General features: G+C 46.0%; 1 protein-coding gene across 1 annotated transcript; it reads left to right on the plus strand.

The window, feature by feature from the left end:
- The first annotated feature begins 1966 nt into the window (after positions 1–1966).
- On the plus strand, positions 1967–27565 carry LOC148685524 (uncharacterized). The gene is made up of 14 exons (XM_088671365.1): positions 1967–1971; positions 2645–2820; positions 4536–4613; positions 4818–4898; positions 5158–5234; positions 13277–13408; positions 13796–13870; positions 14109–18195; positions 22210–22954; positions 23812–23898; positions 24895–24969; positions 25348–25623; positions 25967–26457; positions 27092–27565. Exons 1-8 carry the CDS (start codon positions 1967–1969, stop codon positions 14199–14201), a joined length of 717 nt encoding a protein of 238 aa, XP_088527491.1. The 3' UTR covers positions 14202–18195; positions 22210–22954; positions 23812–23898; positions 24895–24969; positions 25348–25623; positions 25967–26457; positions 27092–27565.
- The last annotated feature ends 111 nt before the right edge of the window (positions 27566–27676 follow it).

Raw genomic sequence — 27676 nt, forward strand, 5'->3', positions numbered from 1 at the left:
TAACAGGGAGAAATGTCAAGTACTACACTTGGGCAAAAAAAATGAAAGGCACAAATACAGGATGGGTGACACCTGGCTTGAGAGCAGTACAGGTGAAAAGGATCTAGGAGTCTTGGTAGACCACAAACTTGACATGAGAGTCGGACACGACTAAATGACTAAACAAGAATGGTGCTTGAGTGGTCACGTGCCTCGATATCTTTGTAAGAAATAAAATCATGCCATATCACAGGGGGAAATGTCAGATACTTTCAATTTATGGGAGATCAATCCTGTTGTTTGCTAATGACTTGATACGCTGCCTTATGCAGAGTCAGACCTTGCATTAGTCCACATTGCTCAATATCTACACTGATGGGTGCAGCTCTCCCAGTCCTCCCTGGAGATGCGACTGAACCTGGGATCTTCTGCATGCAGAGCAGATGTCCTGCAGGGCTAGGACTCGCCCGCTATTTGACTCTATACTCCTCCCATATACCATGGAGAGGATAACCAGAAGGAGAAAACCTATGTTTTCCAGGTTTTGCTGGATTTCAACTCCCAACATCACCTCTGACCATTCCTGGCTGCTGGGAGCTGGAGTACTGCAACACCCGGAGGGCCACGGGTGAGAATTTGCCACCAATATTTTGCCCAAGGAAACCAAGGATTCCAATACATGAATCTGTCATATTCCAAATCAGGACATTGGCCAGTCTCTCCGATTACAGTGCATTCCTCCAACCAGCAAATGTCCACCCACCCCCCACCCACCCCGGTTTTGAGATCTAAGTTGAAGCTGGATAGCTAAATCGGCAGAGCATTAGCCTCTCAATCCCTGGGTTGTGGGTTCAAAACCCATGTTGGGTGACAGATTCCTGCATTGCAGGGGGCTGGACTAGATGACCCCCCGTGGTCCCTTCCCACGATGTTTCTATGATTCTTTCCCATCAGGGAGCAGCTTTTTCAACCCAAGGAACACTGGCAGAGCAGGGTCTGAGGCTCTTAAATTTGTACATTCCAGCTGTGCCAGAGATATTTCTCAATCTCTCTTTCTTTATATACAGTGAAACCTCGAAAACCAAACACCTTTGATTTTTTATGGTTGGAACAGGTATCTCTTTTTTTTAAACCCCAAAACTGCCTGATAAATACTTTTAATAAATTTGGAGTGGGTGGGAGGGATGCCAAGGAGAAAGGAAGCCAAAACGCTTTTTATAAACTCTCCCCACCCCTCCTCCCATTTTTTGTCCTTCGGAAGAGCCTCAAAGTTGCTCTCTACTCCCCAGCCTCAAAATCTGACCAAGATAGCAAAGTCACCTTCCGCGGCAAAGTCAGTCCTGTTCTTTTCTCCGGTTACAACCTCCCTTGTTTCAGAATGGGGGGAGGGTCACGTCACATTTATAAACCCTCAATGGATCAGCAAGGGGCCTTAAGGCCCCCCCAACCAATTTCAAGCCAGAGGGGAGGGGAGGCCCGGAAGCAAGCCGTCCCCTCCCTTCACGTGGAACGGTCCTTAAAATGGGGAGGGGTCAGAGACACAGACTTTAAGCCCCCTAAAGCTATTGGAGACAAACTATGGAGGGGGGGAGCAATAAGCTTTCAACTCCCCCCACCCCAAATTAACTCCTTTATACCAATAAAGATACTTTTATCTGTTTGTCTTTAAAGGGGGGGTCCAACTCAGTTACTCCCCTCCATTTTCCCCTTAGGTGAGGAATCATAGAATCACAGAGTTGGAAGAGACCACAAGGGCCATCCAGTCCAACCCCCCCCCCTTTAGAGGAAATGGACTGATCGGAACCCATCTGTGACATCGGCTCAGAATCCCAACCGCAGCCTTGGCTCAACAGGCTTTGGGTGGCTTAGCCGCTGCAACGGAATTTGAAAAACTGGGGCGTTAATTTATTTTTAAAACCACAACATATTAGACAGCGAGACAGCCGGGGTGACAATCAGCAAAGTCTGAAGATTAAAGTCTGGGGAAATGAGGTACGTAGCAGAGAGAGCACAGGAGGGAAGAGCCAGGCAGCCCCCCCCCCCCCAAGAGGAGGAAGGCAAAGCCAAGGAGACCACAAGAGCACAGTTCAAAGATTTGCTCGAGTTTCAAATAGGGAGCTGGGTATGTTTAGCCTGGAGAAGAGAAGGTTAAGGGGTGATATGATAGCCATGTTCAAATATATAAAAGGATGCCATATAGAAGAGGGTGAAAGGTTGTTTTCTGCTGCTCCAGAGAAGCGGACACGGAGCAATGGATTCAAACTTCAAGAAAGAAGATTCCACCTAAACATTAGAAAGAACTTCCTGACAGTAAGAGCTGTTCGGAAGTGGAATTTGCTACCAAGGAGTGTGGTGGAGTCTCCTTCTTTGGAGGTCTTTAAGCAGAGGCCTGACAGGCATATGTCAAGAATGCTTTGATGGTGTTTCCTGCTTGGCAGGAGGTTGGACTGGATGGCCCTTGTGGTCTCTTCCAACTCTATGATTCTATGATTCTATGATTCAGTGGGTAGGTGGCAGCGACCTAAGGGGCAAATGGCAGAAGGGGGGGGGGAATATCAACTGCAAAATGGAACTGCAGAATGGAAGGCAGCTCGGGGTCTTTTGAGGGTGACTCCCCCCCCCGGGTTTATATTAATTTATTAATTAATACTATTTTGTCTCACAGCTGCAAGAAGAAGAGGAAGAGGGGTCTCTACAAGAGCAGCCTGGCATCATCCCAGAAGATAATAGCAGCCAAGGGCCGCCACACAATTATTCGGCTGGGGATGCTCTACACTACAGGAGCTGTGCCCCCCACCTGGAGACAACACAGAAGAACACCTGGAGCCAAGAGTGAACAAGGTCAGACGAAACATGAAGATAAAATCATTCATAGGAGGCAGGGATAGGTAAGGCCTTCCCTGGGTGGGGTGGGGGGCCGGAATAGGTAACCCTTCCCTGCCTGGGGTAAGGGGGGTGGAATAGGGGGCAGGGATAGGTAAGGCCTTGCCTGGGTGGGGTGGGGTGGGAAGAATAGGAGACAGGGTGTAAACATAACACACACAAAACACGGGGACTCTGACGTACAGGAGAGTCTGAAGGGGGACTCTGATCCTCCATTTAACAAACTGAGCCATATTATGTTATGTTATGTTATGTTATGTTATGTTATGTTGTTATATTATATTATATTATATTATATTATATTATATTAATTATTATATCTTCAGTATATATATGAAAATGTAGAGGGTGTTTTTTGTTCCAATGAACCTTTCTCCACAAGCACTTATCCGATCGTCCTCAAATTTCCCCACATCATTGGGACCCCATGTGAGAGTGTCTCTATCCACTTACATTGTCCATACACACACCTAGGACAGGTAGAAACCTGGATTTGTATATCCAAAAAAATGCCCCCTCCAGTGGACATCCTACGAACAACATCCAACATACTGCCAAAATCCCGCCCACTCCCCATCCACCCCACCAATCAAAATCCAACATACACCCAATCCCGCCCACTCCCCATCAACCCCACCAAACAAAATCAAACATACACCCAAACTCCCGCCCACTCCCCATCCACCCCACCAAACAAAATCAAATATACACCCAAACTCCCACCCACTCCCCACCCACCCCAACTAAAAAAAATTAAACATACAGCCAAAATCCCGCCCACTGGCAAAATAACGGCCACTCTCCATCCACCCCACTACCCCGGGACACAGCTCACCCCGGAGAACAGACCTCTGCCAGGGACCAGGCCACCCGAACAGTAGCCCGCTCCCCAAGGACCCCCTCCCGCCACGGAGGTACCTACCCCAGAGACCCCCACCCCATAGGTCTTGGCCTTCACCATCCTACCCGATCCACAATCCATGCCCTCCGCTCATATGTCGCACGATCCACAATCCCCGCCCTTGGCGGAGATCTCCCCACCAACACGAAACAGCCCACCCCATAGCCACAATTGTCCCCCCCCCCAATCCGCCTACCCCCCAACTCACGACCAGCAGAGAACAACCACCAGGCCGCGATCCGCAGATATCTCCCCACCGACAAGCCCTGTAGGCACAAGGCCGCTACAAAATCCGCCCCCCATCTCGGTCCCAGCAGGAAGAAACCACCAGGCCCCTACAAGGAGAAGGCATCCCAGAGTATCCACAAACCCTCTACAAACTGCGCCCCCCCCATCTGCCCCCAATCATGCATTTTCCCACCGCAACGGAACAACCCTCCGCGGATATCTCCCCACCGGAACGAAACAGGCCGCCCCGTAACCACCAGGCCCCTACACGTTCCGCCCCCCCCAAAAAAAATATCGGCACCGCAACAGAACAACCACCAGCCCGCTAAAAGGAGAAAACCTCCAGGACTATCCACAACCCTCTACACAGTCGCGCCCCCCATCTCCCCACCGCAAGTGAACATCCTCTAGTCCGCTACACAGTGCCCCCCTCCACCTCTGACCCACACCAAGGAACATCCACAAGACCCCTACGCATTGTATTATTTCCTCCCCCATTTCTTTAACAATCGCCTTCATTTATACCTCCTTTCTACCTCTACAGAGATCAATACCCCCCCCAAGATCCAACACACCCCAGAACCCAGCCCTCACAGGGAGGCAGACCTCATCCACTATCCAGGTAAGCTAACTCCTATCATTTCAATCCCACAACATCCCCCACCACCACACATAACTCTAACCATCACAACTTCCACAATACCCTCTATACCTAACACACCCCTACTTATATTACACAAATACATACAACTTTTACCAATTTAATTCTTCTTCCACTTTATTCACCATTCCCCTTAATTTATACCTTCTTTATCCCTCTTCACAGGTCCAACAGCCCCCCCCCCCAAGATCCATCCCGCCCCAGGAGCCAGCCCGCCCAGGGAGACACTCCGCATCCACTGTCCAGGTAAGATGCGACATATCGGACACAACCTCCATACCTTTACACTGTGCACATTTCCCACAGTAACCCATTACCCCCCATACTTTATTTATACCTTCTTTATAAATACAAACAATCTCCATCACAACTTCCACAATACTCTCTATGCCTAACACACCCCTACTTATATTACACAAATACATACAATTTTTACCAATTTAATTATTCTTCCACTTTCTTTTCCATTGCCTTTAATTTATACGTTCCTTATCCCTCTTCACAGGTCTAACAGGCCCCCCGAGATCCACCCCGCCCCAGGAGCCAGCCCGCCCAGGGAGACAGTCCGCATCCACTGTCCAGGTAAGATACGACATATCGGACACCAAAAGCCCAACAACAACAACTCCGTCTTTACTACCACGCCTACAAAAGACAAAAATAAATACCAGACTTCAAAACATTAACTAACTTCTTCCTTTCGTCATAACTTCACAATCAATGCCACAGCAACGTGTGGCAGGGCCAGCTAGTTATATATTATATTATATTATATTATATTATATTATATTATATTATATTATATTATATTATATTATATTATTATACAGTGGTACCTCGACTTACGAATGTTTCGAGTTACGAATGTTTCGAGTTACGAACAGAGTTCCGTCCGCCATTTTGGATGCGGTTTAGATAGGATTTTTTCGACTTACGATTTTTTTAAAAAAATTCCCCCATTGGCTTCGACTTACGAATTTTTCTTTTTTTTTTTTAAATATATTTTATTAATTTTCCAATTAAAACCAATTATATCACATTCATTATTTCAAATTATACACATATATATATATCAATCAAACCGAATGTTATGCCAAATCGTCTAAAGAATTTTTTATTTGGGTTCCCATGCTTCAAGAAATTGGGGATTCCTCGCAACCGTCCACTGCCATCTTTTTTCTAAAGTTCAAATCGTCCTCCAAGTTCATAATAATCCAGATCTTCCCCTTACAGTCACATAGATGTTTTCCACTTTCAACCGATTGTTTCCCAGCTGCTGAGATAAATATCAAACGAGGTTTCACAAATGTTCTTTCTCCTGTGTGGGTTAATCAGTCCAGCCTCCCCATAAATCTTCTTAGTCTGGAGCTCCCTGTTGCGTCGAAGCAGCGCCATCTTAAAAAGCTCAAATCACTTTCGTTTTCTCTCATAGCCATGAAGATTAACGATCTTTATAAAATTTACAGCTTTTCCAGGCAGAAGACCCAAACATCAAACCATAAACTCTTGGTAAATTAATGGATCTCCTTGCCCTGTAGCTGAACTTAGCTTCAGGTCGCTGCTCCAATTCAAAGTGTGTCACAGCTCATAAATCCTCCGAACGCGTCCAGGACTCCTTCCGTCCGACTAGGGGGGGGGCTTTTCTCATCGGCAACTCCACATCTTTAAAAAATATGCTCAGTAACAACAGTTTATAAAGTTCAACTCACACAGTCTTTTGCTTCTCTTTCACTCCAAACAAGCCAGGACATCGCGTCTGGGAAGGTACGAAGTAACTCATATGAAGAAAAATAAAACTCCATTCCCTTATCACTCCGTCCCCATCAATCCTTCTTCCAGATGATATACAGCCTTTAACTCCTCTCCCTCAGCAGCATAGATTTCTCAGCAGTAAACAGCGCTTCTTCCCCTCCTTCTGAAGTATGTCCATAGATTTAAGCCTAATTATCTTCTTTAACCATGGAAATCCCCGCCATGCAGATTAGCGTCCGGGAGTCCTGGCCCTCGTAAGTGCTTTTCAGCCCAAGCTCCCCCCACTCCATAAACAGTCGGAGTGGGTCTGGGGGCATCGCGGGCCAGCGGCCCCTCTCCGTAACCCCCGGAGAGGGTAGGGGGTTGCCATTTACTCCCCTAGCAACCGCCAAATTCCTTACGAAGGTCAGAGGGATGGAAAACAGGTCCGCCATTCCTGCCGGCGGAAACCGGTACCTCGACTTACGAATTTTTCGACTTATGAAGGTCTGTTCGGAACGGATTAAATTCGTAAGTTGAGGTACCACTGTAATATTATATTATATTATATTATATTATATTACGGTATATTATATTACCATATTTTTCCATGTATTACACATTCCCCCTATGTTGGTGGACTCCAAATTAACAAAATGGGGGAAATCCCATTTTCCTCGTTTTATACATGGAAAAGTACGGTACTGTCCCTCAGTACGCCTTAGACCTTCTGGGTGGCTGTGGCGGAATAGTGCTTGATGATGATTCCAGTTCATCATGAGTTAATCTATCACTCCCATTATAGGCAGGTGTTCCCTGGGAGGCGGAGCTAGAGGGCATTCTAAATGGCACTTGAAGCTTGGGAGTTGGCTGTGGAGAGTAGAGTGTCAGAGAGGGATGCAGGAGTGGTATTAACAAGTCTGTGTTATATAAAGAGAAGATATGTGCTTTTAAGAACCAAAGAAATTCATGTTTATAAGTTAAATAATAAAGTTAAATGTGCTTAAACGTTCACTGACTCGGCAGTGTCTCAGTACCTTCAGAGGTGTGACGAAGAAGGGAGAACAAAGCTTTCCTGTGGAAGAGGAAACTGTTGGCTTTTTCTCCTGTCATACAAAGGGCTGGTTAGCGAAGCCAAAGGAGCCACATAGTTGCCTAAGGGAGAGGCACACTGTAGCAGTAGGGATCCATGGGAGGGACACCCCACTGGTGGCAATAGGTTTCGAACGCAGTGCCTGAGGTACTCTGGAGACAAGCCCAATTTGGACACTGGAGGTTTTTCTCCTGTTTGTAGAGAAGCACAGGGAGAGCCTCTGTTGTTAAAGCAGTGAGGGGTGGGAAAGGAGCGATTCCTCACAATTATTTGGTGGCAGCGTTGTGATTCGAAAGCAACACCCACACGCTGAGTGAAGTCGAATAAGACAAACAAATCCTGTCAGAAGATGGCACATTTACGAAAAGGGAGAGAGGCGAAGGGAGATGTGAGAACTGAGGAAGTTGAAACTGGTGAAGAAAATTCCAACTCAGAGCTACAAATTTTGAAAGTTCAATTGGAGATAGCTCGAGTTCAAGCAGAGAAAAGTAGAGTTGAAGCAGAAAAAGAAATACAGCTGGAACGATTGAGGACAGAGAGAGAGATGTATTCTCTTCAGCTTGAAGAGCTGAAATTAAGGGCAGAGTTACCACATTATCTCGATAATAATGAAGTTACCTCAGTGAACGTGAAACGTTTCCCTAAATATGTGAGTGGGGACAATATTGAGGCATTTTTATTCTCTTTTGAGAGGGTATGTGGAGAATTTCATATCCCTGAGGAGAATTGGATGATATATTTACGTCCTCAGATCTGTGGGATCTTGAGTGAAATTTATTCAGACTTGAGGGAGGAGGAATTATCAAGCTACTCAGTTTTTAAATATCGGGTTAAAGTGTGTTGTGGGCTCACAGCAGAGCAGAGTAGGAAGGCATTTCGTGGAATTAAGCGGAACCCAAAGGAAACTTATGCCCAGTTGGGAAGTCGCTTGGATAGACTGCTGAATAGATGGGTAGAAGGAAGCGGTGTGAAGAGCTTTGAGGAGCTTAAACAGTTAATTGGCTTAGAGCAGTTCTTCAAACATGTTCCTACCAGTTTACGGTGGTTTCTGAGGGACAAAAAATTACAAACTGTGGCGGCAGCAGCAGAAGTTTTAGATCAAATGGAAGGGGAGGATGGTGAAATAATATTCCCTAAGCCTTCACAGAAAAATAAACTGTGGCGAGCTGGAGAAAGTCGGGAAAAACAAGAATACAACCCTGTCAGACAAACGGGGTCTGATAAGCCACCTCAAAAGAAAATTACATTTACATATTTTGTGTGTGAAAGGGAGGGGCACATTCGAGCTAAATGCCCCCTACTGGCAAAAGCACAAACTGCAGGTGATGCTGCGAAACCAGTAGAATTGTTGCTTCAAACGGATACTATACACCCTCCTCAGACAGCAGGCCAAGTGCCAGAGCCCAGTCAAACAGAGGATTCTGCTAAAGTTATGCAGGTCTGGAGAGCTGAGGGAGAGGTTAACAAGGAATCCATTGAGACTGTCAGAGTAAATGGGCAACAATTAATGGGACTTAGAGACACTGGCGCACAGGTTACTCTGGTGAGACCTTGTTGGATCCCTAAAGAACAATATCTCCCAAATCAGTCTTACAGCCTAAAAGGTATATGGGGTCCTGAATTTGTGGTGCCGGTAGCAGAAGTAAACATTCAGTACCAAAGCTTTAATGGCAAGTGGACAGTGGTTATATGGGATGATCTGGAGGTTCCTGTCTTAATAGGGAACGACTTAGCAAAACAGAGACATTGTCACAAAAGCGAAATCTCAAGCCCTTGCGGGTTCAACCCCTGTCCCTAATGCACTACCCATAGAGCCTGTGGGAGAGGAGGTACTGCTTACATTGCCGAATGCACAGGAATTTAGCACCCAGTTTTTAGTAGAACAGAAGGAGGATGAATCCCTGAAAGAATTGTGGGATAGGGTGCAAAGTCCTGACACTGAAGTGACTGTAGAGAATCCCTGTGTGTTTACTGAAATAGAGGGGAGACTTCATAAAATAGCTAAAAGGAGGGAAAGTGCAGCAGTATGGAAAACAAAAAAAACAGTTGGTTTTGCCCCAGAAATAGCGACTGCAGGTTTTACAGCTGGCACATGATTCACCCATTTACCGCTCACCTAGGCATTAATAAAACCAGAGACAGAATACAATCATGGTTTTATTGGCCTGGGATGGGAAAGGCCATTTGGGCCTTTTGCAAGTCCTGCCCGATATACCAAAGAGCAGGGGAAAGTGGTGACAATACCCGTGGCTTGCTGCAACCGATTCCTGTAGTAACAGAGCCTTTTTCCAGGATTGGAGTGGATATCATTGGACCAGTTTCTAGAGCAACTCAAAGATGCGCATATGCTCTTCGTTCATTTTATCATTGTCCTGATGATGCGGAATCTGATCCTGTTAGGATTTGAAAGCAAAGAGAAGCCCACAGGAAAATGATTGCCAGAAAGCGAGAAAAGGAAGGGAGCTAAATCTATAACCCTATGGTTAAGGTTTCACATCCCCTGGAAGATATACAAACAGGATTGTACCGGGTCAAGTTTGCCAACTACATCATCAAAGTTGTTTGATATGCCAAACAGATGCTTTCTTAGTGAGAACGGACGGTCCCTTGTGCATCTAATCAAAGACTGAGACAGTTACTTCTCAAATAGAAGTAAGAGAGCTCTTTAACTTCAATATATAAGTCAAACCAATATTTAAAGTTTTAGTTGAAAAAACCGGGCAACAAGCTTTGTTGAAAGTCGCGAGGAAAGAACGTCTGCTCTAGCTTCAGAGTCATCAGTGCGAGTCTGGTGGTCTACGCATCGCAGAGCCAGATTAAGTGCAGCGCAGTGGAAGAAAAGCGACACGGCAGGAAGAGGAAAAGCAACGTAGTAAAGTACAGCACGTTTCTCCTAATGCAGAGTGCGACGAAAGTCCCTCTCACTTTCCGTCTTATAACTCTGACCTCTCAATTATTAAAAGCACTAGCAGGGATTTCTGAGGTAAATAAAACCTCCCACTTATCCCTCTAGCCTTTCTTTAAACCCTCTAGCACTCGTGGGTTTTCAAAAATAAAAGAGAGTCCTCTTCCAGCCTAAACGTGACCAGGTACCTATATAGACTTGGGGCTATAAATAAGACTGTTCCTATGTGCGCTCAGATAAGGGTTTCCCTTCACTAGAACCTCCCTTACTGTAAAGCTAGCCTCCTTCCTGAGGTAACTTTATTATCACTCAGAACCTGTCTCCTCCTTTAGCTCCCCCCCCCTTTCTTGGTGCACTCTCAGCCACAAACTAACCTTTCTCCTCTAAAAGGCAGTTTTGACAGTTTAAAAGAGTTCCCCACCACCTGGGTTCCTGGGTACCTTAGCTGGAAAATGAAATAGACGATTACTAATGTGACACTTTAAAGATGGATATTTATTGGCTTGAATCTTAATGGTTGCTTTCTGGTAACATTGGTACAAACTTAATTTCACAGATAACGTTCTTGGTAATCAAATAACAGAATACCTATCCACTACTTCATCTACTCTAAATTCTACCTTCTCCACAACCACCCAAGCTCCCACACAAAAAACCCTCAACCGCCAACTGACATAACGGTTCCCCTTTCCATTTCAAACCCCCATGCAGGCCACGCCTCCCATGGAATGTTGCTGTCAGTTAACCAGGAGTCTGGGTTAACCCTTCGATAGGTTGGTTGTGAAACAAAAACATGACATAACAGTTTCAAATTCGTCACACAGAGTCATCAGAATTTCAACAAACAAGTACAGCTTGAGACTTTCATCTGCATCACCTGTTGAAACCTCTTCCTTCAAAATCATTAGTGACTTTTGTGAAAAGGATTTTTGTCTATTAGGTGTAGCAGGAAGAAATGTCGAAAACAAATTCCTTCCTTATTTGAGGAGACAAGTGGGAAGAGTATCGCACCTCGTTATTTGGGGAACTTCAACTAGAGGGGGAATTTGAACAGTTGAAAAGTATCCCCAGTTCAAATAGTAAAATTGAAGAATTTATTGTGTTTTTGTTAAGGTTGACAACATGATCTTTTTACTGCAACTTACTTAATTGTTCGAGTCTATATTGTAGGTTTTGATTGTATTTATCATATTGGTTAATGCTGAAGCTGTATGCAACAGGTTAGTATGAAGGTAGAATGATAAGGGGATTATCAAAATGTTCAAGCGGTAAAATCGAAACCTAGGATGGGATCTATCTGACTTGACTTATGTAGATATGGGGAATGTCTTTTACAGCAATGTATTTAAATTCTGGTATAATTTTGAAAATATTTTTTAAGGTATATAATCAATTTTTCTTTATTTGAGACACAGAAATGTTTAGTATAAAGTTTTGAGATATACACCAATTTTGACTGTAAGGAATACCTTACACTGTATATACCTAGGTGGATGTCAATAGGAAAAAGTATTTGGGTCCTTTTGAAAAGCTAAAGTGTATAGTGAATATGTGTTGGTGGAAATAAGATAAAGGTAAATAAAAAGAATCTGTTAAGTAATGTTAGAACAAAGAAGTTGTTGACAAAGGGAATTCTGAGTTAATTGGTTTTAATTAAGCTCAAAGACATTGCTTCGGCATTGTTTAAAAGTGCAACTATGCCTATGCAATGACTTTGGGAGAGGGACGAATGTGGCGGAATAGTGCCTGATGATGCTTCCGGTTCATCATGGGTTAATCTATCACTCCCATTGTAGGCAGGTGTTCCCTGGGAGGCGGAGCTAGAGGGCATTCTAAATTGTAGTTGGCAGTTGGGGGTTGGCAGTTGGGAGTTGGCGGTGGAGAGTAGAATGTCAGAGAGGGATGCAGGAGCTGTATTAACAAGTCTGTGTTATATAAAAAGAAGATATGTGCTTTTAAGAACCAAAGAAATTCATGTTTATAAGTTAAATAATAAAATTAAATGTGCTTAAATGTTCACTGACTCAGCAGTGTCTCAGTACCTTCAGAGGTGTGACGAAGAGGGGAGAACACAGCTTTCCTGTGGAAGAGGAAACTGTTTGCTGTTAACTAGGGTTCCCATATTTCAAAAAGTAAAGAAACCAGATACCTGTGCCAATGGCACACCTAGTCCAGAATCCTATTCTCACTGTGGCCAGCCAGATGCCCAAAGGGGGACCCCCAAGCAGGATCCAAGCTCTCCATAGATTTAGGAATACGGAATGAGATTTAAATGGAAACACAACCCATCACGCCACATTCAGGAGGACAGAGTACTAATAATTTAAGTTGTTACTAATAGTCAAATAAATCCACAAATGCAGAGATGCGGATGTGCATGCCCCAATCTCGCAGGGTTCCAGGTGCTGACGCAGGTTCAGTTTCCTTGGAATGATGGTCAGCGGAGACCGTGGTGTCTTCAGGAGGCATGGTTTGATTTGCACAAGTACAACCTGAGCAGGGGATCTACGACCCAGCAGATTTTGCTTCTCCATTAAGTCCTCCTCTAATTCTGTTGCACTGGCAGAGGAAGGGGTGTGTGCAGAGGTAAGATACTGGGGGCCGGGGCACATGATCAAGTGGTGTACAAATTAACCCAGCAATGCTTTCTGGTAGCCGTATCAGCCAGTTGGATATCGGGGACTCTGACGTTGCTGGAGGCCAAGCTGGAAGAAAATCCTTGCTCCCCAGAGAGACACCAGCTTGAACAGCCCCCTGAGCTTCAACTACGAAGCCTACAAGAGTGACTCCAACTGTAGCTTCCTTGGGGCAGAGACCTGCCTGCAGGGCTGATGCCACACATTCTCACCCCTCCTCCCAGCGCAACTGACAGAGCTTCTCCCTCTTCCTCCGCAGTTTCCCAAAATTGGATCGGAGAGCTCGCTGACTTCCCACGAAGCTGAAGAAAGTTTTTGGAACTCCCCCAAGGAGGAAGGCAAAGGAAAGGAGGAGACCCCAAAACATCACGATTGGCTGAGCCCAGATTGGGTAGGTGGCAGCGGCCTAAGCGACGATTGTCAGAAGGGGAGGGGGGCATATCAACCGCAGAATGGAAGGCAGCTGGAGGCCTTTCGAGGGCGACCTCCCCACCCCCCGGTTATATTAATTTATTAATTAATACTACCACGATAATTACTTCTATCCCTCTCTTCAGTAAAAAGGCTCCTAGAGCAGCTTGCAGCTCAGTAAAATGCAAGACACTTCCCCTGCCCTCAGCCTGTCAAATTGAATGTTTCAACACAAAAGGAAAGAGGGATGAGGAGGGAAGAGGTTATATAATGTGACACTGTTCTGTTGTTTCAGTTATGAGTTCCTTGAGTTTTAATGTTTGGTTGTGTTTTTTAATTGCTCGTCTTTTGCATCTTTTCCTCGCAGGTGCCGAAAATCTCCCCATGGAGCTCCCTAAGCTCCTTGTCCTCGCTGGACTCACTCTGGGACTTGCTCAATGAGGTATGTAGCAGACAGAGCAGGAGGGAATTCCTGCTGAGCTGCACAAAGGCATCCCTGAGGCTGGAGAGGGACCCATTCAGAGTCATGGGTCACAGTTATTTGTGCTCATGCATTTCTACTCTGAAGTCAGATACAAGCCTGTGTCCCAAGTTTTGATTTCCTGGAAAGGCTTTTGTGCAAATTGCTTCTCTGCTCCACGGCTCTGTCTTCCTCACACTGACACCTTCCATCTTGTCAGCCTCCGATTGTAGCTTCCTTGGTGCAGAGACCTGCCTGCATGGCAGATGCCAAATCAGCCCTGAGAGCTCCCATAGCTCCCTCAGTTCCCTGACCTCCCTGGACTCATTTTGGGATTTGCTGAATGAGGTATGTAGCAGACAGGGCAGGAGGGAAGCCCTGCTGAGCTGCACAAGGGCAACCCTGAGGCTGGGGAGGAAGAGGAGGAGGAAGCTGGCCGGCCGGCCAGGCCACCTTCTGGACCGGTCGTGAGCAAGGGGGCTGACAGGCAGGGAGCTGCTGGGGGCAGGCTGTGCCTGCTGGCGCACTCGTCCTCATGGACCAGACCCCATGGTGTCAAGGCTTCCCTGACAAGCGACTCAATGCGGGCAGGAGAGTTTGGCTTCTGGGTTCCTGCCTGTTTCATTTTGGGCTGCTGTCTTTCCCCCTCTCCCTACCACTGCCACCACCTCTGGGCTGCTTCCACCATCCTGTCTGGGCCAAAAGTAATCCTCTGGGGATGAAATCTCACGTGACAAAGTGACAGAGGACGGAAGCCCAGGCAGGCAAGCCAGAGTGGCCAGAGATCCTTGTAGCGTCAGGCTAGGTTGCAGAGGATTATGGGAAGTCTGTCCCCTCTTCCTCACACTGACACTTTCCATCTTGTCAGCCTCCGATTATAGCTTCCTTGGTGCAGAGACCTGCCTGCATGGCAGATGCCACACATTCTCTCCCCTTATCCCAGCGCTGCTGACAGGGCTTCTCCCTCTTCCTACGCAGTTGCTGAGAATATCATTAGACAGCTCCCTGTCATCCCTGGACTCGTTTGGTTGTGCCAAAAATCACCCCAGAGAGAGCCCTTAGCTCCATCAGTTCCCTGTCCTCCCTGGACTCTTTTGGTTGTGCCGAAAATCAGCCCTGAGAGCGCCCTTAGCTCCCACAGTTCTCTGTCCTCTCTAGACTCATTGTGGGATTTGCTGAATGAGGTATGTAGCAGACAGAGCAGGAGGAAAGCCCTGCTGAGCTGCACAAGGGCAACCTGAGGCTGGGGAGGAAGAGGAGGAGGAGGAAGCTGGCCGGCCGGCCAGGCCACCTTCTGGACCGGTCGTGAGCAAGGGGGCTGACAGGAAGGGAGCTGCTGGGGGCAGGCTGTGCTTGCTGGCGCACTCGTCCTCATGGACCAGACCCCCATGGTGTCAGGGTGTAACGAAGTAACCCTAGGATGATATATTTGGTCACAGCCTGGATGTATAAGGGTTAATGCATCTCCTACCCTGAGTTACATCACATGCTTGTGGGGGCGGGGTTACGAACATTCTATGAGGAGAAAAACGGCAGTTAGTGACAGCTGACAGTTGGGAGAGAGAGGGAAATGAAGCAGGGGAGTTTGAGCTTGGGTGATGGTAGAATAGGTTTATAGAGTAGTGTTAGGTGAGGAATGGGTGAGGTTTGAAGTTATATGTTTAACAAGAACAGTTCCATTGAAACCACATGCTTGTACACATGAACCTTGAATGCAACCGTTAAGTTCATAAGACATTAAATGTTAAATTAAAGTTCCATCCGTACCATCGTCTGTGTGATCTTTCCAGCAGAGGTTGGTTTAGGGGCTGTACTGGCACAAGAGGGAGAAGGAGGTTTTTTACACCCGGTGTTATACATCAGCAGAAAATTATTGGAGAGGGAAAAGTCCCTCTCAACCATAGAATGGGAGTGCCTAGCTATTTTGTGGGCTGTAGGTAAACTGAAGCCTTACCTATGGGGTAGAAAGTTTACTTTATATACTGATCACTCACCACTGAAATGGTTAAACCAAATGAAGGGTAACAACAGTAAGTTAATGAGGTGGAGTATGCAGTTACAGGATTACACATTTGATGTCAAGCACGTAAGAGGAAAGGAAAATGTCATAAAGTGTTACCTTTTGGGTTAAAGAACGCGGCAGCAACGTTCCAGCGACTCATTGATAAGATGTTAAGTGGTCTGAAAACGTTTGCCGTTTATTACATTGACGATATACAGCCCATCCTGGAGAGATCACTTGCAACATCTTAGTGTGGTTTTTCAAAGGATAAAAACTGCTGGCTTAACGGTAAAGGCAGCTAAATGTCAGATGGGGAAAAGGCAGGTAAAATACTTAGGACATGTTCTTGGAGGGGGAGTGATCAGGCCAGATACAAACAAAGTGGAAGCCATCAGAAACTGGCCAATTCCCAAAACAAAGAAACAGGTACGTGCCTTTATAGGGGCGATAGGATATTATAGACGTTTCATCCCCCAGTTCAGCACTCATGCGGCTGTCTTGAGTGACTGTACAAGGAAAAGCCACCCCGACAAGGTTGTCTGGACGACACAGTGCAAACAAGCTTTTGAATTTTTAAAGGCTGCTCTGATGTCAGAACCCATTTTAAAAGCACCTGATTTTTTTTGCCCTTTTAATTAATGACAGATGCATCAGGTGTTGGTTTAGGGGCTGTACTGGCACAAGAGGGAGAAGGAGGTTTTTTACACCCGGTGTTATACATCAGCAGAAAATTATTGGAGAGGGAAAAGTCCCTCTCAACCATAGAATGGGAGTGCCTAGCTATTTTGTGGGCTGTAGGTAAACTGAAGCCTTACCTATGGGGTAGAAAGTTTACTTTATATACTGATCACTCACCACTGAAATGGTTAAACCAAATGAAGGGTAACAACAGTAAGTTAATGAGGTGGAGTATGCAGTTACAGGATTACACATTTGATGTCAAGCACGTAAGAGGAAAGGAAAATGTCATAACTGACGCTTTGTCTAGGTATTTTTGAGGTGTATGGAAATGTGCAAATAATTATATGAAATGTGGGAAACCCTAGCAAAGCATATGGACTGAGCCACTATAATCTAACATATGTGCAGAATGTGATTTATCTATGTGAAAGTTTAGGAAATGTTAATTAAGTTAGCTTTGTAGTAGGTATGGTATGGAATGTATTGAAGTAATTAAAACCCCAAGCCCATTGCTTTGGCATTGCTCTGAATAGTTAAGAGCATGCCTACACAATGTCTTTGTGGTGGGGGAGATATGTAACGAAGTAACCCTAGGATGATATATTTGGTCACAGCCTGGATGTATAAGGGTTAATGCATCTCCTACCCTGAGTTACATCACATGCTTGTGGGGGCGGGGTTACGAACATTCTATGAGGAGAAACCGGCAGTTAGTGACAGTTGACAGTTGGGAGAGAGAGGGAGATGAAGCAGGGGAGTGTGAGCTTGGGTGATGGTAGAATAGGTTTATAGAGTAGTGTTAGGTGAGGAATGGGTGAGGTTTGAAGTTATATGTTTAACAAGAACAGTTCCATTGAAACCACATGCTTCTACACATGAACCTTGAATGCAACCGTTAAGTTCATAGGACATTAAATGTTAAATTAAAGTTCCATCCCTACCATTGTCTGTGTGATCTTTCCAGCAGAGGTATCTATTGCTAATCTGGTGGGGATACTCATTAAAAGGACAAAACCCCTTATCTAAGGCAGGAAGGATAGGTTGTTGTCCCTTGAGTGCACCGAGTTGGGAGGAAGAGGGAGACTGGTTCGAGGGTGACACAAAGTTTCCTCAGGTGGGAGGAAAGCTTCGAGTGGGGGGGGAAAGCGCGAGTGAGGAGAACCCCTTACTGTTGTGTACATTAAGAATAGTCTCATATTTCCCCTCAGAGCTTGAAAGAAACCGTGCCACGTTTTGGGCTGGAAAAGCACTTTCATTTTACCTTTAAACTCCAAGCGTTGTGAGGGGGTTTATAAGGAGAATAACTGGGATAGTGGGAGGTGAACTTTACCTCAGGACATCCCCATTAAAGCCTTGCACAATCTGAGAAGTAGGTTGTACAATAAAGACGGAAAGTAGAGGACTTTCATCACACAGGGCTTCCTTGGCAAGCGACTCAATGCAGGCAGGAGAGTTTGGCTTCTGGGTTCCTGCCTGTTTCATTTTGTGCTGCTGTCTTTCTCCCCTCTCCCCACCACCACTGCCACCACCTCTGGGCTGCTTCCACCATCCTGACCAGGCCAAGAGTCATCCTCTGAGGATGAAATCTCACGTGACAAAGTGACAGAGGAGGATGGAAGCCCAGGTAGGGAAGCCAGAGTGGCCAGAGATCCTTGTAGCGTCAGGCTAGGTTGTAGAGGGTTCTGGGAAGTCTGTCCTCTCTTCCTCTGCAGTTGTTTGAAAGCAATATCGGGGACAATCAGGTTCTGTGCTTGAGGACCCGAAGCGGCAGGAACCCCCTCGACCCCCAGAGAGATGCTGGGGGACTCCGGAGAGATACTGGGGGACCCCCTGGGGGACTCCGGAGACCGAACAGCTGTGGTACGAAGCAGACAGAGGAGGAGGGAAGCCCAGGCAGGTAAAGAGATCCTTGTAGCATCAGGCCAGGTTGCAGAGGATTCTGGGAAGTCTGTCCCCTCTTCCTAGCGCTGCTGACAGGGCTTCTCCCTCTTCCTCCGCGGTTCCCCGAAATGGATATCGGCTCTGACAGCTCCCTGAGCTTAGACCATGAAGCCGAAGAGAGCGACACCTTCTGTGACTCCAGAGACCTCAAGGAGGTACGTGGCAGACAGAGGAGGCAACCTGTAAAGAGCTGTTAACAGAAGTAGAAGATCAGTTGAAGTTGAAAAAGTTTCAAGATATCAAAGATTTACTAACAGATTGGTTTTAGCATTATCAATTAAATGATGTTTTCAAATTTGATTTTAAAATATGGCTTTAGTATGGAGATATCAAAATTCAAAAAAGATCTGTTAGAAAATAATGTGAAATTACTATCTAAAATGTATACCATAAATTGATTTTAGAATGGTATACTAAAGATGAAGAACTTAAATCTGTAATGATACACTGGGCAAGAGATTTTGGGTATAATATACAGTTTTCACAATGGTTCACAAAGTTTCACAAAGTTATGGAAGGAAAATTTAAAATTTACATCTTATTGTATGTTGAAGGAAAATTACATGAAAATGTTGTATCATCAGGACCTGACACCCAGTAAACTAGGAAAAATGTACAGAACAGGTTGAAACATGTGTTGGAAATGTAAGGAGAAGGAAGGTACATTTTATTACATGTGGTGGACGTGTGGGGTGGTAAAAGAATTCTGGAAAATGATATATAATGAAATGGAAAAAAATGTTTAAGATAACTTTTGTTAAAAAACCAGAAGCTTTCTGATTAGGAACTAGCTGGCCAGGCCACGCATTGCTGTGGCTCATCCCTGTGATTCCCCCCCATCCTGTCCCAATCCATGACTATCCCGTCCCCTCCTGCCCCCAACCCACAGGCAGGCGAGTCCCCACCTCCATTCGGCCTAGTAGCTGCAGCACCAGTGTAGCCTCCGATAGAAGGCCAAGGTTTTCTAGTTGTGTTCCTTTGAGGTCCACTGGAGGGTGCTATTTTTTATTTAAAAACTGCCATTTTTACCTGTGATAGGTATCATATTTCTGTAATGTAAGTTTATAGGAACTTCCGCACAGTGGAATGGAACGTTGTGTCCAAATTTGAACGGAATCGGTCAAGCGGTTTCTGAGAAAGATGCTGTGTCACCTACATGCACCTTTTACATTTTATATATCTATAGATAAAAAGGTTTGGGTAGCCTTTTATCTTGTTTTCAATTGAAGGGAGTAATTGTTATGTATAAATATTGTGTAAAATAATTTTTTTTTAAATGTATATAAAAAAATAGGAAGAAACCTCTCACCCCCCCCCAAGAGATGCCGGCTCAGACAGCCCCCTGAGCTTAGAAGCCTCTGAGGGCATGCAGAGTGCAGGATCCACCCCCTGGGGGCCCCCCTCTCTCCCTGCCCCTGCCAGCCTCTCCAGCCCTTTGGGGACTCTCGCCAGCTGGATGGGCTGCACGCGGTTGGTGTCCTTGGCAGAGGCGGAGGGCCACGTGGTTGGGCCTTGAGATGCCCTTGGAGGGAAAGGGGTCACCTTCAAAATGCCCTGCGACTCCCGCCAGCCTCTCCGGCACAGTCAAGGCTGGTGAGCAGTGGCAGTTGCAGTCTAGTTCCCAGCATGCACTGCCAGCTCCTTCAGGCCAACGGTCGATTCCCAGCATGCCCCACACAGGGGTTTCAGATTAATTTGAAATTTAACTGTTCTTCCAGTGTATAACCAAATAAATAAATCTTTTGTTAGATTTCACTTATTAGCTTTATTAAAATATTATTCTTTATTAGGTTTCATTTCCCTCACATCCTTCTTCCCAGCATGCTTTGCTGCCTCTTCTTCTCACAAACAAGGATCCTATTTCCCATAATTGAAATTTACCCATTTTCCAATGTATAACTAAATAAATAAACTTGAAGGTGTTTTTGTTAGGTTTCCCTTATTAGCTTTATTGATAAATTATCCTTTATTAGGTTTCATTTCATTTCCCTCACTTTCTTCTTCCCAGCATGCATTGCTGCCCCTTCTCACAAACAAGGATCCTGTTTCCTATACAGTTGAAATTTACCCGTTTTCCAATGTATAACTACCGGTAACTAAATAAACCCTAAGGTGTCTTCTGTTAGGTATTACTTATTTTCTTTCTTGAGACATTATCCTTTATTAGGTTTCATTTCATTTCCCTCATGTCCTTCTTCCCAGCATGCTTTGCAGTCCTTTCTTCTCACAAACAAGGATCCTGTTTCCCATAATTGACATTTACCCGTTTTCAAATGTATAACTAAATAAATAAACCTGAAGGTGTTTTTGTTAGGTTTCCCTTATTAGCTTTATTGATAAATTATCCTTTATTAGGTTTCATTTCATTTCCCTCATTTTCTTCTTCCCAGCATGCATTGCTGCCCCTTCTCACAAACAAGGATCCTGTTTCCTATACAGTTGAAATTTACCCGTTTTCCAATGTATAACTAACTAAATAAACCCTAAGGTGTCTTCTGTTAGGTATTGCTTATTTTCTTTCTTGAGACATTATCCTTTATTAGGTTTCATTTCATTTCCCTCATGTCCTTCTTCCCAGCATGCTTTGCAGCCCTTCTCACAAACAAGGATCCTGTTTCCTATAATTGAAATTTACCCATTTTCCAATGTATAACTGAATAAATAAACCCCAAGGTGTCTCTTGTTAGGTTTCACCGATTAGCTTTCTTGATAAATTATCCTTTATTAGGTTTGATTTCATTTCCCTCACATCCTTCTTCCCAGCATGCTTTGCTGCCCCTTCTTCTCACAAACAAGGATCCTAGTCACAGGTAGGTAGCCATGTTGGTCTGATGTAGTCGAAACAAAATTTAAAAATTCCTTCCAGCAGCACCTTACGAGACAAACTTTGTCGTTTAGTCGTTTCCGACTCTTCGTGACCCCATGGACCAGAGCACACCAGGCACTCCTGTCTTCAGTGACAAACTTAGTTGGTCTCTAAGGTGCTGCTGGAAGGATTTTTTTTTATTTTGTTTAAACAAGGATCCTGTTTCCTATCATTTTATTTTTCTCTAGACGTGTTTGGATTCTTCCATTTAAACTTGAGGGAGAAAGAGAGGCTTTTCCTCACAGCCTTTCCCTCGCCATTCCCAGGGCGCACTGCGTGACCTTAAAAAACCCACGCAGCACTAAGAAACCCACATAACCCAGGAAGCCTCCAAGAGACCTCGTCCTTTTCCTCATTCCCTTGGATGCACGTAGAAAGGCTTCCCCCTTTTCCCGATGTCCTGCGGCTCCTGCGCCCTGGACAACAATTGCTTTACCTGCAATTTAATGCTCCCAAAATGCTTTAAATGCATGTTGTGGCTGTGATTTTTATAGTGCTTTTAATATTCTGCTGGGAGCCACCCAGAGTGGCCGGGTTAACCAATATTATTATTATTATTATTATTATTATTATTATTATTATTATGGCCGGGTTAACCAATATTATTATCATCATCATCATCATCATCATCATCTCATCGCCTTGATTGCAATGAAACCTAAAGCAGACCCACTGAAATGCAATTATTAACTTGGTTTCAGGTTTACACCAGCCGGCAAAGATTCTTCTTTTCGCAGTTGAGCTTTCAAGCAGACATGGGCTTCCTGCCCTCCAGCTTCCTACCTCCTTGACATGAGCCTTGCCCTTCTTTTGTCTTCTCTTTTTTAACAGTCAGATCTCCAAGCGAAACTGCAGCTTCCTTGCACAGAGATTGCCCAGAGAGGTCATGGAGGGGTTCCTTCGCTGCCTTTCCCATGGAAGGGAACCAAAGCCCTGGGTTCAGATCTCAGCCGCAGGCCTCCCCCCCCCCAATGAAACAAGTTTTGAACTGCACACATGATGGACTTTCAGGACAAAGTCGGAGCTGGGGCAGCTCAGTCAGCAGAGCGCGAGACTTTCCATCTCAAAGTCATGGGTTCGAGCCCTACGTCGGGCAAAAAGATTCTTCCATTGCAGAGCGTTGGACAGCAAGATGACCTTTGTGTTCCCTTCCAACTCTATGATTCTATGAAATCCTAAAACATTTCTGTTTGCCCAGCCGTTTGAAAGACATTGTTCCCAATAGCCCTGAGATGTTTTTAACCGTTTTTAAACTGGGATCCCTCATGAGGAAGGGTGGGATATAAATCAAAGAAAGGAGAAGAAATTTAGAGTATTGAGTCAATTTAATTATAAAAATATTTATTTAGTACATTACCGTATTGGCCTGAATATAAGATGCACCCAAATATAAGCCCCCCCCTAAAATTCTGCAGGCACTCACTCCCATTCCATTTTGCCATATGTCTTTTTTATATATAATATATAAAATTTCTTCCAATCTTCTTCCACTGATTCTTCTCCCTGGTCCTGGAGTCTCCCAGTCAGCTCGGACAGTTCCAGGAATTCTATCAGCTTCATCTGCCAGTCGTCCACCGTAGGTATATCTTCAGTTTTCCAATTCCTTGATAATACAATTCTAGCTGCTGTTGTGGCGTACAGAAAAAAAGTAATGTCTTTCTTAGGTAGTTCCTCTCTTGTTATTCCAAGTAAAAAAGCTTCTGGTTTCCTAATAAACGTGTTTTTAAACATTTCCTTCAATTCATTATAAATCTCATTTTGTCATATGTCTGTTCCGGCAGCAATTTTTTAAAAGCCATCTTTGGTAAGGTCGCGAATTTAAGTTGCACTTTAACTTTTCACGGTCAGAATTTGGGGGGAAAGTGAGGCTTATATTCAGGCCAATACGATATATCTCACCTTTCCTCCAAGGAGCTCAAGGTCATGTTTTCCTCCTCATTCTATCCTCACAGCAACCCTGTGAAGTAGGCCAGGCTGAGAGTGAGTGACCATCCCGAGGGACACCCAGTGAGTTTCCAGGCTGGGTGGGAGGATTCGCACCCTCCACCTGAGAGTTCCATTATTACTATTATTAAACAAGCCAGACATTTGCATATACCAATGGTGCTTGAGTGGTCACGTGCCTCAATATCTGTGTAAGAAATAAAATCATGCCATATTATGGGGGGAAATGTCAGATACTTTCAATTTATGGGAGATCAATCCTGTTGTTTGCTAATGACTTGATATGCTGCCTTATGCAGAGTCAGACCTTGCATTCGTCCACATTGCTCAATATCTACACTGATGGGTGCAGCTCTCCCAGTCCTCCCTGGAGATGCGACTGAACCTGGGATCTTCTGCATGCAGAGCAGATGTCCCGCTATTTGACTCTATACTCCTCCCATATACCATGGAGAGGATAACCAGAAGGAGAAAACCTATGTTTTCCAGGTTTTGCTGGATTTCAACTCCCAACATCACCTCTGACCCTTCCTGGCTGCTGGGAGCTGGAGTACTGCAACACCCGGAGGGCCACGGGTAAGACTTTGCCACCAATATTTTGCCCAAGGAAACCAAGGATTCCAATACATGAATCTGCCGTATTCCAAATCAGGACATTGGCCAGTCTCTCCGATTACAGTGCATTCCTCCAACCAGCAAATGTCCACCCCACCCCACCCCCCGGTTTTGAGATCTAAGTTGAAGCTGGATAGCTAAATCGGTAGAGCATTAGCCTCTCAATCCCTGGGTTGTGGGTTCAAAACCCATGTTGGGTGACGATTCCTGCATTGCAAGGGGTTGGACTAGATGACCCCCGTGGTCCCTTCCGACGATGTTTCTATGATTCTTTCCCATCAGGGAGTAGCTTTTTCAACCCAAGGAACAATGGCAGAGCAGGGTCTGAGGCTCTTAACCTTTGTACATTCCAGCTGTGCCAGAGATATCTCTCTTTCTTTATATACAGTGAAACCTCGAAAGCCAAACACCTTTGATCTTTGATGGTTGGAAGAGGTATCTCTTTTTTTTAACCCCCCAAACTGCCTGATAAATACTTTTAATAAATTTGGAGTGGGTGGGAGGGATGCCAAGGAGAAAGGAAGCCAAAACGCTTTTTATAAACTCTCCCCACCCCTCCTCCCATTTTTTTGTCCTTCGGAAGAGCCTCAAAGTTGCTCTCTACTCCCCAGCCTCAAAATCTGACCAAGATAGCAAAGTCACCTTCCACGCCCCCCACCCCAGACATGAAATTTCCCCTATTCCTTGAAAGGTTAAGTGTTTTCAAAGCCCCACCCCCCTTTCAAGACAGGTGGTGGAAGACAAATGGCGAGGGAGCAGAACTTAGCCTTTTTTCTCCCCCCCTCCTTCAAGCAGAGTAAATGTATAGATAAGTCTTTTGGGGGGAGTGAATTAACCCCTCGATTACCACAGAGGACGTTCATTCTCTACCTGTTGGGGGGAAACAAGGCAGGGAAACGTTAGTTAATGTTTGGCTGTGTTTTTTAATTGCTTGTCTTTTGCATCTTTTTCTTGCAGGTGCCAAAAAGGTCCCCGTGGAGCTCCCTCAGCTCCCAGAGTTCCCCGTCCTCCCTCTGGGACTCCCTAAATGAGGTACGTAGCAGACAGAGCAGGAGGGAAGCCCTGCTGAGCTGCACAAGGGCAACCCTCAGGCTGTGGAGGAGGAGGAGGAGGAAGCTGGCCAACAAGGCCACCTTCTGGACTGGTTGTGAGCAAGGGGGCTGACAAGCAGGTAGCTGCTGGGGGCTGGCTGTCCTTGCTGCCTCACTCGTCCTGATGGACCAGCCCCCCATGGCGCCAGGGCTGTAGGGCTTCCCTGGCTAGCGACTCAATGCGGGCAGGAGAGTTTGGCTTCTGGGTTCCTGCCTGTCTCATTTTGGGCTGCTCTCTTTCTCCTCTCTCCCCACCACCACTGCCACCACCTTTAAGGGGGGGGTCCAACTCAGTTACTCCCCTCCATTTCCCCCTTAGGTGAGGAATCATAGAATCATAGAGTTGGAAGAGACCACAAGGGCCATCCAGTCCAACCCTCCCCCTTTAGAGGAAATGGACTGATCGGAACCCAACTGTGACATCGGCTCAGAATCCCAACCGCAGCCTTGGGTCAACAGGCTTTGGGTTTCTTAGCTGCAACAGAATCTGAAAAACTGGGGCGTTAATTTATTTTTAAAACCACAACATATTAGACAGCGAGACAGCCGGAGTGACAATCAGCTAAGTCTGAAGATTAAAGTCTGGGAAAATGAGGTACGTAGCAGAGAGAGCAGGAGGGAAGCCCTGCTGAGCTGCACAAGGGCAACCCTGAGGCTGGGGGGGGGGGGACGAGGAGGAGGAGGAAGAAGAAGCTTGCCAACAGGTTGTGAGCAAGGGGGCTGACAGGCAGGGGGCTGCTGGGGGCAGGCTGTGTTTGCTGCCCCACTCGTCCTGATGGACCAGCCCCCCATGGCGCCAGGCCTTCCCTGGCAAGCTACTCAATGCGGGCAGGAGCGTTTGGCTTCTGGGTTCCTGCCTGTCTCATTTTGGGCTGCTCTCTTTCTCCTCTCTCCCCACCACCTCTGGGCTGCTTCCTCCATCCTGTCCGTGCCAACAGTCAGGCTCCGAGGACAAAGTGGCTGGCAAGGAGGATGAGCCAAAGGAAGAGCCAGGCAGCCCCCCGGAGGAGGAAGGCAAAGCCAAGGAGACCCCAAGAGCACAGTTCAAAGATTTGCTCGAGTTTCAATGGGTAGGCCTAAGGGGCAAATGGCAGAAGGGGAGGGGGGCATATCAACCACAGAATGGAAGCTAGCTGGAGGCCTTTTGAGGGTGACTCCCCCCCCCCGGGTTTATATTAATTTATTAATTAATACTATTTTGTCCCACAGCTGCAAGAAGAAGAGGAAGAGGGGGGTCTCTACAAGAGCAGCCTGGCATCATCTTGAAAAATAACAGCAGCCAAGGGCTGTCGCGCAATTATTCGGCTGGGGATGCTCTACAGGGGCTGTGCCCCCCACCTGGAGACAACACAGAAGAACACCTGGAGCCAAGAGTGAACAAGGTCAGACGAAACATGAAGATACAATCATTCATAGGAGGCAGGGATAGGTAAGGCCTTCCCTGGGTGGGGTGGGGTGGGGGGCTGGAATAGGGGGCCGGAATAGGTAACCCTTCCCTGCCTGGGGTGTGGGGGGCGGAATAGGGGGCAGGGATAGGTAAGGCCTTGCCTGGGTGGGGTGGGGGGGCAGAATAGGAGACAGGGATCGGTACAGGGTGGGGGGAGACACAGGGATCCGCCTATGTAAACATAACACACACAAAACAGGCCTTCAGATGTCTTCTACAAGTCAGATACTTGTTTATTTTGATTGATTGATTGATTGACACTGAGATCCAGCGTCGAGAGCCTTCTGGCGGTTCCCTCGCTGCGAGAAGTGAGGTTACAGGGAACCAGGCAGAGGGCCTTCTTGGTAGTGGCGCCCGCCCTGTGGAACGCCCTCCCAGCAGATGTCAAGGCAATAAACAACTATTTTATTTTTAAAAGACAACTGAAGGCGGCCCTGTTTAGGGAAGTTTTTAATGTTTGATGTTGTATTGTTTTTAATATTTGGTTGGAAACCGCCGAGGGTGGCTGGGGAAACCCAGCCAGATGGGCGGGGTAGAAATAAATTATTATTATTATTGATTAATGATCATGGCAGTTTCGCAGAATCTGGAGGTGAATTGTTTACTTTTCTCACAGGTCTGCGAGAAAAAGAGGCCCCCGAAGACCCCCACTTGCCTCAGGCTCCATTCCATTGTCTCCTGGGTCCGCAATGTCTTCAAAAAAGCACCACCGCCAGCACCACCAGGGCAACAAAGCACAAGCACCAGCAGCGGGGTGCAGGCGGAGAGGAGGATGCTTGGCACGCGGCTGAGGCGGTGGATTCGCCAGCACCGCAGTTGTGTCCACCCTGAACCAAGGTGAGGTGGAGTTGGGAGGCTCGCACCGACCTTCACACACACCCCACACACCCCGGGATGGCACCCGGTGAATGGCGAAGGAAAACTGCAAGAGAATGACAGTGCGTGCGGTTGTGGAGGAGAAGGAGTTTGCAAGTCAAGACTGAGAGGGGAACAATCCTGAAGAAATAAGTGGGAGGGAATGCATAAAGGGAAGATACAAAGCATTATATATTTTTTATTTTTGTTTGAAATAAAGAAGTTGACTATTGAATCTGCATGGATCTTAAAATCATTTCGTGGTATGTTAATTTGCTAAATTGTAAGACTAAAAGAAAGTAAGTCGAACACTTATTACTTAAAAACAAGTGGGACGTAATATGTC

This window comes from Zootoca vivipara, chromosome 6, assembly GCF_965207765.1.
Source record: "Zootoca vivipara chromosome 6, rZooViv2.hap1.1, whole genome shotgun sequence".
Taxonomy (NCBI): domain Eukaryota; kingdom Metazoa; phylum Chordata; class Lepidosauria; order Squamata; family Lacertidae; genus Zootoca; species Zootoca vivipara.